The following is a 16812-nucleotide window of genomic DNA, read 5'->3' on the forward strand; positions in this document are numbered from 1 at the left end:
TAAATACATCATAGCATATATTTAGATGATATAGAGTATCACCGTTAAAAGGAGCCACCATTAATGATGAGTGCCTGTAGTCCTAGCTACTTGGGAGGCTGGGATGGGAAGATCTCCTAAGATCTCTTGGGCCAACGAGTTCGAGGTTTCAGTGAGCTGTAATTGTGCCACTTTACTCCAGCCTTTGTGACAGAGAAAAATCCTGTCTCTTAAAAAAACAAAACAAAACAAAACAAAACCAAAAGGAGCTATATAAATAAATTGGGAAGGATTTCCATGAAGTATTTTTCAGTCAAATAAACAGGATGTAAAAGAGTATGTATAATATGATTCAATTTTAGTAAAATGACAAAATAGCCCGATATCTGCATGTATTTGAATGCACATATATATCAGTGTAGAAAAATAAGTGTGGAGAAAAATACAGCAATATATTATTCAAGGATATATCTGTGATATATACAGAGAGGGTACTTGACATAGATAAGGCAGAACAAGGGATTGGAGGAAAGCAACTCAAAAATAAAAGAAAAAAGCACTGCACTAAAAAGTTAAAGCACACATACACTTATTTTTATAAAAATCACACATAGTGAAGTCTTACGTTTAGGTGAATTAATCTAAAATTTTTCTGTACTTAAATAGCCAGAGTGAAATCCAAAATTAGAAGAAAAGAAATAATAAAGATCAGAGTAGAAGTAAATGAAATTGAGACAAAAAAAAATACAGAAGATCAATGAAATGAAAAGTTGGTTTTTTGAAAAGATAAATAAAATTGACAAACCTTTAGATGGACTAAGAGTAAATGAGAGAAGACCCAAAAAAATAAAATCAGAAATGAAAAAGAAGACACAATGAGACCACAGAAATACAAAGAATCATTAGAAACTGTGAACAACTATATGCCAATAAATTGGAAAACCTAGAAAAAATAGATAAATTCCTAGATACATACAACCTACCAAGATTGAACCACGAAGAAATAGAAAACTTCAAAAAACCAATAACTAGTAAGGAGACAGAAGCCTTAATAAGCCTTCCATCACAAAAAAAAAAAAAAAAAAAAAAAAAAAAGCCCAAGATGTGATGGCCTCACTGTTGAATTCATCCTATGAGGCCAGCATTGCCCTAATATCAAAACCAGACAAGAACACACAAAAAAAGAAAACCACAAGCCAATATTGCTGATGAACATAGATGCAAAAACTCTCAACAAAATACTAGCAAACTAAATTCAACGGCACCTTAAAATGATTGTTTACCATCATCAAGTGTGATTCATCCCAAGGAGGCAAGGATGTTTCAACATATACAATCAATAAATGTGACACATCACATTAACAGAATCAAGATGAAAAAATATGATTATTTCAATAGATGCTGAAAAAACATTCAATAAAATTCAATATCTCTTTATGACAAAAACCTTTAACAAACAGGGTATAGAATGAACATACCTCAAAATAATAAAGGCCTTATTATGACAAACCCACAGCTATCACCATATTGAATGGGGAAAAAATGAAAGAATTCAATTGAAAAACTGAATTCCCCTAAGATCTGGAACAAGGAAGAGATGCCCATTTTAACCACTTTCATTCAACATAATACAGGAAGTCCTGGCCAGAGCAACTAGGCAAGAGAAAAAAATAAAGGGCATTCAAATAGGAAAGGAAGAAGTCAAACTAGTCTTCTTCACAGATTACATTATCTTATACTAAGAAAAACTTAAAGACTCCACCAAAAAAAAAATAACCATTAAACCTAATAAACAAATTTGGTAAAGTTGCAGGATATGAAATGAGCATACAAAAACTAGTAGCATTTATGTACACCAACGGTGAACAATGTGAAAAAAAAATCAAGAAAGCAATCCTATTTACAATGGTTACAAAGAAAGATTACAAAATACCTTGGAATCAACTTAATCAAAGAAGTGAAAAGTCTATACAAGGAAAACTATAAAACACTGATGGAAGAAATTGAAAAGGAGACACAAAGAATGGAAAGATATTCCATGGTCATGGATTAGAAGAATTAGTATCATTACAATGACAATACTACCAAAAGCAATTTACAGATTCAATGCAATCCCTATCAAAATGCCAATCTCACTCACAGAAATGAATCCTAAAACTGATACGGAACCACAAAAGACCCCAAATAGCCAAAGCAAGCCTGAGCAAAATGAACAAAGCTTGAGGCATCACACTACCTGACTTCAAATTATACTACAGAGGTATAATAACCAAATCAGCATGGTACTGGCATAAAAACAGACACATAGACCAATGGAACTCATTTTTGACAAAGGTGCCAAGAACATACACTAAGGAATAGACAGTCTCTTCAATAAATGGTGTTGGGAAAACTGAATATTCATATGCAGAAGAATGAAATTAGACCTCTACCTCTTGCCATAAACAAAAATCAAATCAAAATGAATTAAAGACTTAAATTTAAGACCTCAAAATATGAAAATACTACAAATAAACATTGAGGAAAATGTTTATTTTCCTCAATCCAGGGCATTGGACTGGACAAAGATATTTTGTGTAAGACCTCAAAAGCACAAGCAACCAAAGCAAAAATAGACAAATGATATTATATCAAGTTCAAAAGCTTCTGCACAGCAAAGAAAACAATCAATAACATGAAGCCAGGTGTGGTGGCTCTCACCCATAATCCCAGCACTTTGGGAGGCCAAGGCAGGCAGATCACTTGAGGCCAGGAGTTCAAGACCAGCCTGGCCAACATGGTAAAACTCTGTCCCTACTAAAAATACAAAAATTAGCCAGGTTTGGTGGCACACACACCCGTAATCCCAGCTACTTGGGAGGCTGAGGCAAGAGAACCATTTGAGCCCAGGAGGCAGAGGTTGTAGTGAGCAGAGATCACGCCACTGCACTCCAGCCTGGGTGACAGATTAAGACTCTGCCTCAAAGAAAAAAAAAGTGGAGAATGGGAGAAAATATCTGCAAACTACCTATCTGACAAGGGATGAATAATCAGAATATTTAAGGAGCTCAAGTAATTCAATAGCAAAAATAAATCTAATTTAAAAATGGGCAAAAGTTCGGAATAGACTTTTATCAAAAGAAGACATACAAATGGACGGTAAGTATGTGAAAAAAATGCTCAACACTACTAATCATCAGAGAAATGCAAGTCAAAACCACAATGAGACTTCATCTCACCCCAGTTAAAATGTCTGTTATCAAAAAGGGAATAACACATGCTGGTGAGGAGGTGGAGAAAGAGAAAACTTTGTATATAGTCAGTAGGGGTGTAAATTAGTACAATCATTATGGAAAGCAGTATGGAGGTTTCTCAAAAAAACTAAAAATAGAACTACCATATAATCCAGCACTTCAACTGCTGGGTACATATTTAAAAGGAAAAAAAATCAATATATCAAAGAAATATCTGCACTCCCATGTTTATTGCAACATTATTCACAATGGCCAAAACATAGAATCAACTTAAGTGCCCAGCAATAGCTGAATGGATAAAGAAAATATGGTATAAATACATAATGAAATATTATTCAGCCATAAAAAGAAAGTCATCTGCAGCAATATGGAGAGAACTGGAGGACATTAAGTTAAATAAGCCAGGAACAGAAAGATGAATATTCCGTGTTCTTACTCTTATGTGAGACCTAAAAAGTGGATCTCATAAAGATCTCAAGAAGACTGATAGTTATTAGAGAACACGAAGGGTAGGGGTCAGGGTGGGATAAAAAGAGATTGATTAATGAGTACAAATATACAATTTGATAGAAGAAATAAGACCTACTGTTTGATAGATCAGTAGGATAACTATTGTTTACAACAATCTATTATATATTTCTAAACAGCTAGAAAAGAATAATTCAAATGTTTCTAGCAGAAAGACAAATATTTAAGGTGAGAAATATCCTAATTATACTGACTTGATCTTTATAAATTATACAAATGTATTAAATTATCACATGTACCCTGAAAATATGTACATCTATTATGTGTTAATAAAAAAATAAAATTATTTAAAAATAGACCAGATACAATGGCTCATGCCTGAAATCCCAATACTTTGGGAGGCCAAGGCACAGGATCACTTAATGCCAGAAATCTGCAACCAACCTATGCAACATGGTGAAACCCTGTCGCTACAAAAAAAATTTTTAAATTAGCTGGGCATAGTGGCACATGCCTGTAGTCTCAGTTACTTGTGAGGCTGAGGCAGGAGGATCACTTAAGCACAGGAGTTCGAGGCTGCAGTGAGCTATGATCATGCCACTTCACTTTGGCCTGGGTAACAAAGTGAGACCCCATGTCTACAGGAAAAAAAAAATTATCAAAAAATAGCCAGAATTTTTTTTAAAAGAACAAAATAGGCCTTAAATACTTGGGAATTTTCTTTTTCTTTTTATTTTTTTTATTTTTATTTTTATTTTTTTTATTTTTTCCCATTTATTTATTTTATTGCATTTTAGGTTTTGGAGTACATGTGAAGAACATGCAAAATTGTTGCATAGGAACACACATGGCAGTGTGATTTGCTGCCTTCCTCCCCATCACCTACATCTGGCATTTCTACCCCTGCTATCCCTTCCCAGCTCCCCACCCCCCACCGTCCCTCAATACTTGGGAATTTTCTAATTATTCTTTGGATTCAAATGTCAATCTAAAGGTAGCTTTTACATAACAACACTTGTATCAAGCAAAACCTGTATCTCAATCAAGTATGCACTTGTTTATAACTAACACAAGTCCAAATTTGCTTTCAGGAATACTGTGAGTCAATAGGAGCTGGAAAGTCAAGAGACAGGGGTATTTTCCTTGCCCTACATCATCCAGTAAGTCTTTGAGTGGCTTTGAGCAAGTGACCAATCTTTTATGCCTTCCACACATGTAAATTGAGGGGTATGGCCCACAGGTCTGGCCTTAACATTCTGTGAATTCTTCCTGATTTTTTTTTTTTTTTTTTTTGAGACGGAGTCTCGCTCTGTTGCCCAGGCTGGAGTGCAATGGCATGCTCTCGGCTCACCGCAACAACCTCCACCTCCCGGGTTCAAGAAATTCTCCTGCCTCAGCCTCCCAAGTAGCTGGGATTATAGGTGTGTACCACCATGCCAGGCTAATTTTTGTATTTTTAAGTAGAGACCAGGTTTTACCATGTTGGTCAGGCTGGTCTCGAACCCCTGACCTTGTGATCTGCCCGCCTCGGCTTCCCAAAGTGCTGGGATTACAGGCGTGAGCCACCGTGCCCGGCTTCTTCCTGATTTTCTTAACTTGAAAGGTCCCAGCCATATTTGTCAATTTAAACATAATTAAATGTAAACAGTTCATAGAACTTTGTGCTGAGTTTCAGAAACAAGCACATTCTAGAGAAAACAGCTCCTTGGTTTTTGAGTGTGTGTGTGTGTGTGTGTGTGTGTGTGTGTGTGTGTGTGTGTGTTAGATGCAGTTTTGCTCTTGTTGCCAGGCTGGAGTGCAATGGTACAATCTCGGGTCACCACAACCTTCACCACCTCCCAGGTTCAAGTAATTCTCCTACCTCAGCCTTCGGAGTAGCTGGCATTACAGATGTGTGCCACCGTATCGGCTAATTTTTTTGTATTTTTAGTAGAGACAGAGTTTCTCCATGTTGGTCAGGCTGGTCTCAAACTCCCAATCTTGGGTGATCTGCCGGCCTCGGCCTCCCAAAGTGCTGGGATTACAGGTGCGACCCACCATGCCTGGCCATTTTTTTTTTTTCCTGGCATGATTACTAAACCACAGAACCCATCATACCTTTAGGAATAGGCTGGGAATGTTTTGCTCCTGGGTCCAATTTGAAGTCCAAATATAAGGTTGGTGTGCGAGTGTAAATCTTGGACTGAAAAGGAAAAGGAAACCATCAGTGTTTTTTTTCTAAGAATAAGGTTCTTCTTTCTTTCAGTTGGCGCTTCCATAATAGGCCTGGGCCTAGATCCGTTATATTTATAGTTCCTCCTAGGGAAGCGTTAAAGTCAGGGTGGGCTGCTAAAACAGCCCCTCTTAAAGGTCTTGGTCTAGAAGTTAGCGCTCCTAGCTTTACAATGTGGCTGACAAACTAATTTCAGGATGACAGCTGTCTCCCTACAGCCATTTCCCAAATATGGTCTGATATTAACATTTTACCAGCCAATAGTTGCTCCAAATTTCCCACTTCCAGTCTTCCACTTGATATGGTAGCTTATCTCACAACCAAATGTATGTTTCTTCCCCGTGTCTCAAAAAAGTCATTTCCATTTTGAATTTAAAAATGTGGACTGCACATATTTTTTTATTTTTTCTTACTTGGCCCTCTGGCTAACAAAAGTGGTATGACACTGCTCACTTGAAAAAGCCACAACTCCAATGTAAGAAAGGCAAACTTTGGCAGGATTTTCTATTGCAAACAGTAACTTTGATTCCATTAAGAGTTAAGCAGAGTTTCTAATTCAATATAATACCATCCTGAATCATTGGCATAGACTAAAATTCAAGGGATTAGAACTGTTGCTATAAACTTTATGATGTCTCATTGTTTATCACAAAGCTCCAGTGGTTCTAGTTTACTTTTTCAACTTAAAATGCACATGAAAATGTAAAAGCACATAACCTTAAACTTGGCAAGGATATGTAGTAGCTGGAATTTTCATTCACTGCTGGTGGGACTATAACATGGTATAAACACTTTGGGAAAGTGCTTGGCGGTATGCAGTACAGATTAATATACATACATAAGCTATGATCCAATATTCCAACTCATAGGTATATACTTAACAGCCACCTAAAGACAGGCACAAGAACCTTAATAGTGTCAGAATTGGTAATAGCCCCAAACTGGAAATAGTCCAAATGTCTTTAATAATAGAATGGATAAGTGAATGTTAATATACAATGGAGTACTATATAACAAGGAGAATGAATGAACTCAACTACATGCAACAACTCAGATGAATTTCATAAGCATATTATTGAGCAAATGAAGGTGGACATGAGAGATCATACACTGACTCCATTTCTACAAAGTTCAAAACAAGGAAAAATTAATTTATGGTGTCAGAAGTCTGAAAATTAGTTACCTTAGGAAGATTAGTAACTAGAAAGGTATTTTAAAGGGGCTTCTAGGAGCTGGTAATGTTCTGTTTCTTAACCTGGCTGCTGGTTTTACAGGTGTGTTTTCTTGGTAAACATTCTCTGAGCTGTATACTTGATCTGTGTACTTCTCGGTGTATATATTATATTTTAATTAAAAGATTACATTCATGCATTTTTAGACAAAAAGGGAATCTAGAGCCCAGAATTATTTACTCTCCTTGCTAAAGGCATAATTTTGTGGAGAATGATGCAAGCTCCACGAGAACATGAACATTTCTGCCTTTGTTACCACTAAATTTTCAGGGCCAACTCACTATGTCTGTCAAATAGTAGGTGTTCAATAAATATTTACTGAATGATGTTTCATAATGGAAAACTCCATGTATAGTAATATAGTTATTGACAGTATATATGTGTATATATATATATGAATATGTATATGAATATATATACTGACAGTACATATGTACACACACATATATATACTGTCAATAACTATACTACTCCATATACTGTCAATAACTGTATTACTATACATAGGATTTTACATACATATATTTATGATATTCATCAGTATCTTTACTTACATGTAGCAAAATGCTTCTCTTCAGGACAGGTGAATTTGGTAAGATCAAAGTATTTATCTATACATTAAATTCTGAAATAAAGAATTGTGAATAATGTTGACTATCAAAAGAATTTTTTTTCCCTTCCTCTGAATGTCTCCTATTGAAGCTTTGGGGTTTAAAATGGTCTGGGAGAGTTTTGCATGATTTAGAAGGTCAAGCTGTATTAACACAACTTCAAAGACTAGAAAAGTCAATTCCCCTGCGCATACATAAATGAAACCAGAAAGACCTGTGACATCAAGTGCATAAGGCCAAAGATTCACAATCAATCTGAAGAGCTTGAAATATACATAAAAGAAGGGCAGCACACAAGGGACACAGGATCTGGTTCTCTAGGATCATTAGGTGTATAAGGCACCATCTGGAAAGAGACTGATTTTGTCTGATGAGGACTTCTAAAATTACCTCTAAAAAGATCAAGGGTAAACTTCATATCATATCAAATGACTCCTCTGTTCAGGCAATATTTTGCTGTCTTTCAGGGGGTGGACGGCTAGGGGAGGAACAGCATGGGGTGGGGGATTGGGGATGGACAGCATGAGGAGAAATACCTAATGCAGATGACGTGGTGATGGATGCAGCAAACCACTACCATGGCACATGTATACCTATGTAACAAACCTGCACGATCTGCACATGTACCCCAGAACTTAAAGTATAATAAATAAATAATTTTTTTAAAAAGATCCCTGTTTGGTTTAAGCATCTTTCTCAATCTCTGCCTCAGTGGCAGATGTAGTATCCCTTCCAACAGAGAAGAAATTCATCACAAAGAGATTCTTGGTTTAATTTTTGCTATCACTCTCCCAGAATGTGGCCATAAAAATAATCTTAACTGGAAGTCAGGAGTCTTTCATGCTGTATTGCCTTTTCTTTTTTCTTTCTTTTCTTTCCTTTCTTTCTTCTCTTTCTCTTTTTTTTTTTTAAATTTTTTTGCAGAGATGGGGTTTCACCATGTTGCCCAGGCTGGTCTTGGACTCCTGGGCTCAAGCCGTTTGCCTGCCTCGGCTTCCCAAAGTGCTGGGATTACAGGTGTGAGCCACTGTGCCCAGCCAGAGGTATTGCTTTTTCTGCTGACCAATGAAACACTTATCTTCTGGGATAATTCACTCATCTGAAAATTTTGTGAGGGTAGTTGCTGATGTTTAAGTCTATTTCTGGTTCTGAAATTCTGATTCAGAAAACTATTTTCCTCCACACTCTAATTTTTAAAATTCCCTTCCAATTTCTCAGACTAGAGCTAAAGAGAAGTAAGAATGTGGCTGGGGTGAGGGAGGGTAACTAGAGCTGTGGGGAGTTGGTGGGAAAGCTCTGGTTAACTTGCTGTATTCTTGCCCTCAACCTCAGTCATGAATCTGCCCTCTTGGCTGGCTCTCTTTCCTTCTTCCTTCCTGTCTCTTGCTTCTCAACCTCACATTCACATAGAATGTTCTATATTCATTTATGTATTCATCTTAAAAATTTTAAACAGAAACCAATGAGAGACTTTAATAAAGCTACAAAATATATTCCATTTTCTCACAGCGTGAAAAAGTCTAAGAGGAAACTTATAATTCATTTTGCAGATGTTTTTCACAACATCTTTAACCTAAAACAGAATTCCAATTCTAGTATTCTTTTCATATTGGGAATTGGATCACTGAGGGTGTCAATATAACACGTCTTGAATAATAAACTGCCCCAAAGCCTCCAAAACTGAATGTATATTATTCTATTTAAAATAATCTATAATGAGACAAAACTCAATTTGGAAGATGTTCCTATAAGTGTATGTGTAGGTGTATGTATGTATATATATACATATATATAATTTAAAAGCATGTGGGTTTTATTTTTTGATTTTGATCATCCATGGTAAGTCTATGGAAATAGCAAATGTTCATTTAACTCAAAGGTTAAATGAATCATTAATGCCAGCCTCAAATATACCTTGAGCAAACCTGGATTCAGTCTTTCCATTACACACACTGCTGATTTTCAACCATAAAGGAATCTTGCTGTTAGGCACATTGTTTCTTGTGTTGTTTATTTTTATGTATAGTATTAAACTATTAATAGACACTCAAAAGAGAATGATCATTTAATTAAATCATTCTTTTTTGGTTAAAACTTAGCTATCAATGTATCTATTTCCACAACAGTCAAACAAATTTGTTCATTAGAAACTAAAAGAAAATACTACCCTATAAATCTGTTGTAGCATGGACAGAGCTAATGTACTCAAATTCGATCAGTGAATTTGTTTTTTTTTTTTTTCCTTTTCTTCTGTTTCAGTTCTGATTAACAATGACTGCAGAGGTACTAAAATCCAAAACTCTTCCCCTTTCCTCTTTTTTTCCATTTCACAATTCAATGTTGAAAGTATTTAGGAAACTTTAAAGTTTTAGCCTATATTTCAAAAGCCTAATGGCTTAAAATATTATGGTTCAAATATTATACAGAGAATATTTCTAGAAGGTAAGTAATTTAATTCTTCATAAGAGGTAAAGGGTAAATTTTGTCTAACCTACAATGGGGCTGCTACCAAATTCAGGTAAACCTTGTCTCTCTTTCCCTGTAAATATGTCAGAGCCAAACCCATAATGAGTCTCAGACACCACTCCAATAATGGCCACAAAACAACCAAGACAAAACAAGGTCTATAAAACCACTTCCTTCCAAATTCAAATTCCAACCACCTTCATCTTATGTCCTTCAAAGACTTCCCACTTACCCTGGCTTTTGGTAGGATATCCTTGTCAAGCTGGCTTCCTTCCTCTGCTTTTATTCATAAATGTGATTTTAATTAGGAGATCAAATCACTTCCACATGGAAACTATGTGGCTTTAAAATATCTCCCCAAGAAAAAGAATGCAGCATGCTACGTTACTATGTATGAGTGTGGCAAAGAAGTATCTTGAATTTTGCCACTGCTCCTTTCACAGATAACTGCTGCTTTTATCACCATCTTGACCCTCCCTAAAAGCAAGTGGCAGCAATGTAGTGTAAGGTGTCAAACCTATAATAAATGCTTTCACATATCTTTAGGGGAAGTGTTTCAAAAACCCTTTATAATTTAGTTATTTTTCAGGAAATGTACTCAAATTGTCAATCTTACTGTAATATTTTGCTTAAGCAAATTACTCTAACCATATTAATGAGTGCCAATCCCCAATATCCTATAAGAGAAAGAAAGAGTGTTTCTATTTGTTCCTAGACATGCACCCCCCATTTTGGACAACTCCCCTAATGTTGGACATTGTGTTTTATGGGGTTTTGTGTGTCATTGTTAGCTTTTGATGAATCTCTTGGCACATAAATCTTGGATTACATTTCTATTTTTCTCCTTCACAGTGAAATTATAGGTCTAAAGGTTAAGACTTTGTGGCCAAAAGCAAATTGTTCAACATAATCATCTGGTTAAACAGTAATTTTGCCAAAAATGTCTATTGCTAGTCACTGTTTTTCCTAGTCTTCGTACTTTTCCTACACCACGGGGCAGCCTTTCTACTCTTTACGTGCTCTAAATAGTTTTTTCCCCATCTTCCATCTCATCTCCACTTGTTAGAAAGTTAACATATTCCAACGAATCTCCTATTGTTGCACATTTTTTTCCTTGTCACAAACATAGAATGGAAAAATTGCTCAAAAAAGGTAAAAGGTAAAAAAATAAACTCCCCTGAAAGCCTTTGGAAAATGGAAAAAAGCTTAACTTTAAGAAAAAAATTTAAAAGCACCACTTCCACAGTACAAATACCATTATCTCAACAACCTGTATCTAGCAGTATTTGTTCTTGAACAAATCATCATTTGATCACTTGTTATACTGACTTGCTTTCATCCAAATTGGTTTTGTCAAATCACTTGGTAACTACCTTTAAAAAGTGCCCATCTCATCAAAATGTTGACCATCTTATTTTTTTCATTTAGTTCAAGCAGAAATTGGCATCTCCTTACTCTTTGACTATTAGTTTGGGTAATATTATTAATTTAAAAATAATAGTATTAATATAAAAATAGCAATAACTAAATATGTTGAGGGCTTAGTACATACCAGGTACTATTTTTGGGGCTTTGTATGTATTAAGGGCACTTGTATTTCTCTTCTAGTAAACTATCTGCTCATTAGCCTATTTAACTTTTCATTCACTTATCAAATAATTTCCTCATTCAAAAAATGTTAGTTGACAATCTATAATGCACTAGTCATTGGCTATATACTGCTGAATGACAGTTCTGCTCAACCCTTTGAAGTTTTACTTTCTAGTGCAGAAGATAATTTAGCAAATTAAATATAAAACTTTAAAATGTGGTACATGCTAGAAAAGAAATAAATAGGATTCAGAGAGAGAAAATAAAATCAGGAGAGTAATGGAAGTCCTCACTAGGGAGATTATATTAAAGTGGAGACTTGAATAAGAAGAGTTGAGGGTAAGAGATTTATGGGCAGAAAAAACAGAATAGCACGGGTGAAGGCCATGAAGCTGTAAAGAGCTTGAAGAATTCAGAAACTGAAAGGAGAGCAACATGGCAAACATAAAGTGATTACTGGAGAGAATGACATGAGATAAGTTTAGAAAGTTAGGAAAGATTTAATCAGATATAGGCCATAGTATGGCATTTGGGATTTCTTTAAACCACAATAAGAACACACTGAAGAATAACCAGATCCAATTTTCATCTTAAAGAGATGTCTTAAGCTACTGTATAGAGAACTGGAAGGGAGTAAGAATAGAGGAGACTCCTGAAGAGGATGCTGGAGTGGGCCAGAGAGGGATGGGAGAGAAGTAGGTAGATTTGAAATAATATATTTGGAGATAGACAGGTTTTGCTGAGGGACTGGATGAAGTGGGTATAAGGATGACCACCATGTTTCTACTTTGAGTGATGAGTGACAGTGCCATTCATTGAGATGGAGAAGATTGAAAGAGAAACAAGTTTTTTCGTTTGTTTTTCACTCTCAAGACAGGTGAGGGTAGGGAGAAAAATACTTCAACTTTTCCTATTTTAAATTTGATGTGCCTGGGCACCATGCAAATGGAGATGTCAAGTTGGCAGTTGCAGATATGAATCTACATACAGCCCGAAGGGGGCTTGTACTGTGAATATAAATCTGGGAGTTGTCAGACTATACATGGTATCTAAATCCATGAAATAAATAAGCTCACCTAGGCAGAAACTCAATGAAAGAAAAGACTCAGGATTGAGATCCAAGGAACACAAGTGTTTAAGGGTCTTGCCAAGAAAACAGTGTCTCCCAGAGAAAGGAAACTGAGAAGGAGCAAAGAGCATCCAGAGACAAGAATGCATTATCTCAGAAGCCAAAGAAAGAGAGGCTATAGAGAAAGACAAAGCAATTAAGCCACGGAGAGGAAGAGCTAACATGAAGAAGGAACCAAAGAGAGAAAAGAAGACGGAGAAGAAGAAGAAGACAAAGACGACGAAGATAATCAAGATGAAGAAGAAAAAAGAAAAAATAAGTAGGAAGAAAGAGGGAAGAAGGAAGAGGAAGGAAGGAAGGAAGAGGAGGAGGAGGAGGAGGAGGAGGAGGAGGAGAACAAGAACACCACCACCACCTCTGGTTTGCCCACTTGGAAGTCAGTGGTGACTGGTTTCAATGGACCAAGGTGGGTGGATGTCAAGTTGTGAACATCAAGGAGGTAGGATGGTGGATATAAAACGTGCAGACACATCTTCAGTGAAGTGTGATTGGGAGAACGAGTGGAAAACTGGGGGGCATGAAATCAAGAAAGTTTAGTGCTTCTCATCAATTCATATGAGAGGTTTTTTTCAATAAAGTAAAGTTATTAAGCAATCTCAGTTTGTTTTTGGCCTTTAATTTCACTTACAAGGTTTCTGACAGGGGTCAAATCTATTAATCTTTTCCTTCCAATGCTTTTAAACATAGAAAATCTTTCCCCATCCAAAGATCATATAAATGTTTGTGAATATTTTTCTAGTTCAAAATTTTTAACATTAAATTATTTAATCTATGGCAGGGTGCAGTGGCTCAAGTCTGTAATCCCAGCAATTGGGGAGGCTGAGGTGGGTGGATCACTTGAGGTCATGGGTTCAAGACCAGCCTGACCAACATGGTGAAACCCCATCTCTACTAAAAACACAAAAAATTAGTCTGGCGTAGTGGTGTGTCCCTTTAATTCTAGCTACTCAGGAGGCTGAGGCAGAAGAATTGCTTGAACCTGGGAGGCTGAGAATGCAGTGGGCTGACATTGCATCACTGCACTCCAGTGAGACTCTGCCTCAAAAAAAAAAAAGAAAAAGAAAAAAAAAAAGAAAAGAAAAAAATTATTTAATCTATGTGGAATTCTTTTGACAAATAACTGTAAGATCATGAGCTAATCTGGTTTCTTTTTATTAAATGGTTAACCAATTGTCTCAGTTGGCTTATTCTTCTTTTCCTCAATTGATAATCTTTATCCCAACTTAGTTTGCACATATATTTGGGTATAGCTCAGGTAGGTTCTCTTTCTGCCACTTACAAGGAAGAGCCTCAATAGGGAAAACCAAGTGTCCACTTCATTTACTAGCTCAGGAGTCCCAGTTAATAGAGTAAGATCTCCACAGGAGTTCATGTCATCATCTAGTACAGTTCTTATGGCTTCCCGAGGTCCTCATCTTCCTTCTACCACCTTCCCACTCTCATGATCTGTTGGCCTTTGCACTGGGGATAAAAATGCATCAGCACAGACCTAGTCTCTTCACTACCATACACACTCAGGAAACTCACTGCCAGATCCCATTGTCCCTGTGTGGGGAACCGTACATACTTTCTCATTTCTCCTGGAGATGGTAAGCCTTTGAGGAAGTGAAAAGTAGATTTACCATATTGTTTAAAGCAAACTTCTAGCTCATTTTTAGGATAGGCCGATGCTCTTCAACAAAATGATGTCTTCTGTATCCAATCCAAAGCACTTTGATTTCTGAATTCTTCATTATTTTAAACAATTCTGATAAGCAGTGGGAAAGATTAGTTTCTATCCCCAGTGTCAAAGGTATCGTGGGAAGGATTAAAACTCTGTAATCATATTTTGACATATACATGAAGTGCTACACAAAGAGAAGACAAGGAACTTTCAGGCAAAATGCCAATGACTCTTTGTAGGGTGGGAGTTAGAGAGGGCCAGAAAACATTTTTAACTTTTATCAACCATAAAAGACTGTGGACAGTCTTGAACATCAAGCTGTCTAGCTGACCAAGAATTCTGAACATAGCCAAATTCAGTTGATAGTATTCTTTTTCAAGCAGCCCTTTAATCAGTAGTAATACTGTCGTCCTTCTCTTTTTCACCTTTTATTTATGGGAAGAGTAGTAAGGAGAGAAGGACCAAAGGGGAAGAGAATAAAGATGATGACAGGGACTCACAGTACTGAAATTTAACCAGAGACATGTTAATCGTGAAACTGGACTTTGATTTCTTCACCCTTTGAGTCAGCATTCTTGCCTGAAGTTGGGTTACAGATGTTCTAATTTCTTGGAAAATTAAAACCAGAAAAAGCACAAATGTCCATATCTTGTATAAATAATCCATCTACAACTCTATAAAGGCAACAGTATAATAAAACCACAAATGGCCCCCAAATAGGCTCACACAGAGCCTTCCTATCTGCTAATTCCAATCCATGGGTAATGTGTTCCAAGACAGAGTCAGCAAACCTATTAACCAATGCTAGAATATTCCTCACAGGGCTTCTAATCTCTATTAGTTACATTTGTTACTTACTAAAATATTTTTAAGAGTTCTTGTAGGAAAGTGCATCAAGATGTAACAAAGGACACTATTTGGCAAAGATTTCCTAAAGCTCTGAGTACAGATACCTTCATATAGATATGATCCTCCAATTTTATGATTAAAACTAATGAAGGAGTCTAGAGTTTCTTCTGTGTGGTCATTTGCAGAATGTTCTGACACAGATAGGCAAAGGTGTCTCCTTTTACAGATATGTGCCTGAAGGTACCGTTTTGGTGTAGAAAGAGACATGGTCATTTTGAAGCTTCCTTCCATGAAAATGCTAAGGCATACCCTAACTGAAGAGAGAGACACTCAGCAAACTTATGCATAAGGCTGAATGATGTGATAAAGCAGGGGAAATGGTCAAATAAAATGGGGCAAAAATTCAGGAAACCTGACTTTGGGTCTGGTCTTCTTCCACAATGAGCTGTGTGACCTTGGTAACGACTTTTTGCCTAGTTGGGTTTCAGCTTTCTCATTTACAAAGTGATGGAGTTGGAGAGCTTATCTTTGGGATCCATTTCTGCCTGACATTCTGATTCAAATGAAAGTACCAGAAGAAAATGGAACAGTAAGTGGTGGTTGGCTTTGAAAAGCGTATCATTCTATCAGGAATTCTAGATTCATGTTGCTCTAAAAACTTTGTTCATATCCTAATACACCATTACAGCAATGGAAGAGCTGAATGGAGAAACTGAAAGTTTCCATAAAACTGTTATATAAATGGGCCAGAGACAGCCCAGGTATATTAGGTAAAAATGGTCCCCATGTTGGTTACTTCCTTACACTAGGATAGAACCATTAGCCCAAAGTGCACTGATGCCAAACTCCAATGTTCATGCATCAAATTGCTTTACATATATTCCAAAATGAACACATTTTTAGCCATTTAGAGCCTACCTACTCCATATACACTGTGAAACTATTCCCAACATCTGCTAGCCAGAAATAAGATAAACTATTACTAACATCTGCTAGACCGCTATAAGACCTCAAACTCCTCTGTCCTTCAGAGCTCTCTAATCCAGAGACACCTCACCTTGATGCTGAGTGATACTACCTAGACATGTAAGCCTCCTCTCTGATTTCCCCTACTCATTCAGGTCTCTTGCCCTATTTCCTTTCTGAGTGGTGGCCTTGCGCCACTATCTCTGGAAAATCTCCAGCTGTGAGGAACCTTCTCTCTTGTGCAACATTGTCTGAGCACTGCCCAAATGAAGTTTGCATGTTACTGCCTCTCATGAAACTTCCTCTTCCCCAATTCCCAAATTTACCACATCAACCCATCTAAATACAGTATTCAAATAGATCCTAAAAGTATTGAATATGGCCTCCTGTGTACCCACAAACAAGAGGAGAGGA

The 16812-nt window shown here is 36.6% G+C and overlaps 1 protein-coding gene across 1 annotated transcript in view; it reads right to left on the reverse strand.

Annotated features, from left to right (window-relative positions):
* The window catches only part of PIR (pirin), a 120663-nt gene that overhangs the window by 35371 nt on the left and 68480 nt on the right, over positions 1 to 16812 (reverse strand). Inside the window, exon 7 of the mRNA XM_032285962.1 lies at positions 5778 to 5862. Coding sequence (XP_032141853.1) covers positions 5778 to 5862 — 85 coding nt within the window. The remainder of the gene's footprint in view (positions 1 to 5777; positions 5863 to 16812) is intronic.

The sequence above is a fragment of the Sapajus apella genome, unplaced genomic scaffold (assembly GCF_009761245.1).
Source record: "Sapajus apella isolate SASKATOON/1434 unplaced genomic scaffold, GSC_monkey_1.0 scaffold17, whole genome shotgun sequence".
NCBI classification, from domain to species: domain Eukaryota; kingdom Metazoa; phylum Chordata; class Mammalia; order Primates; family Cebidae; genus Sapajus; species Sapajus apella.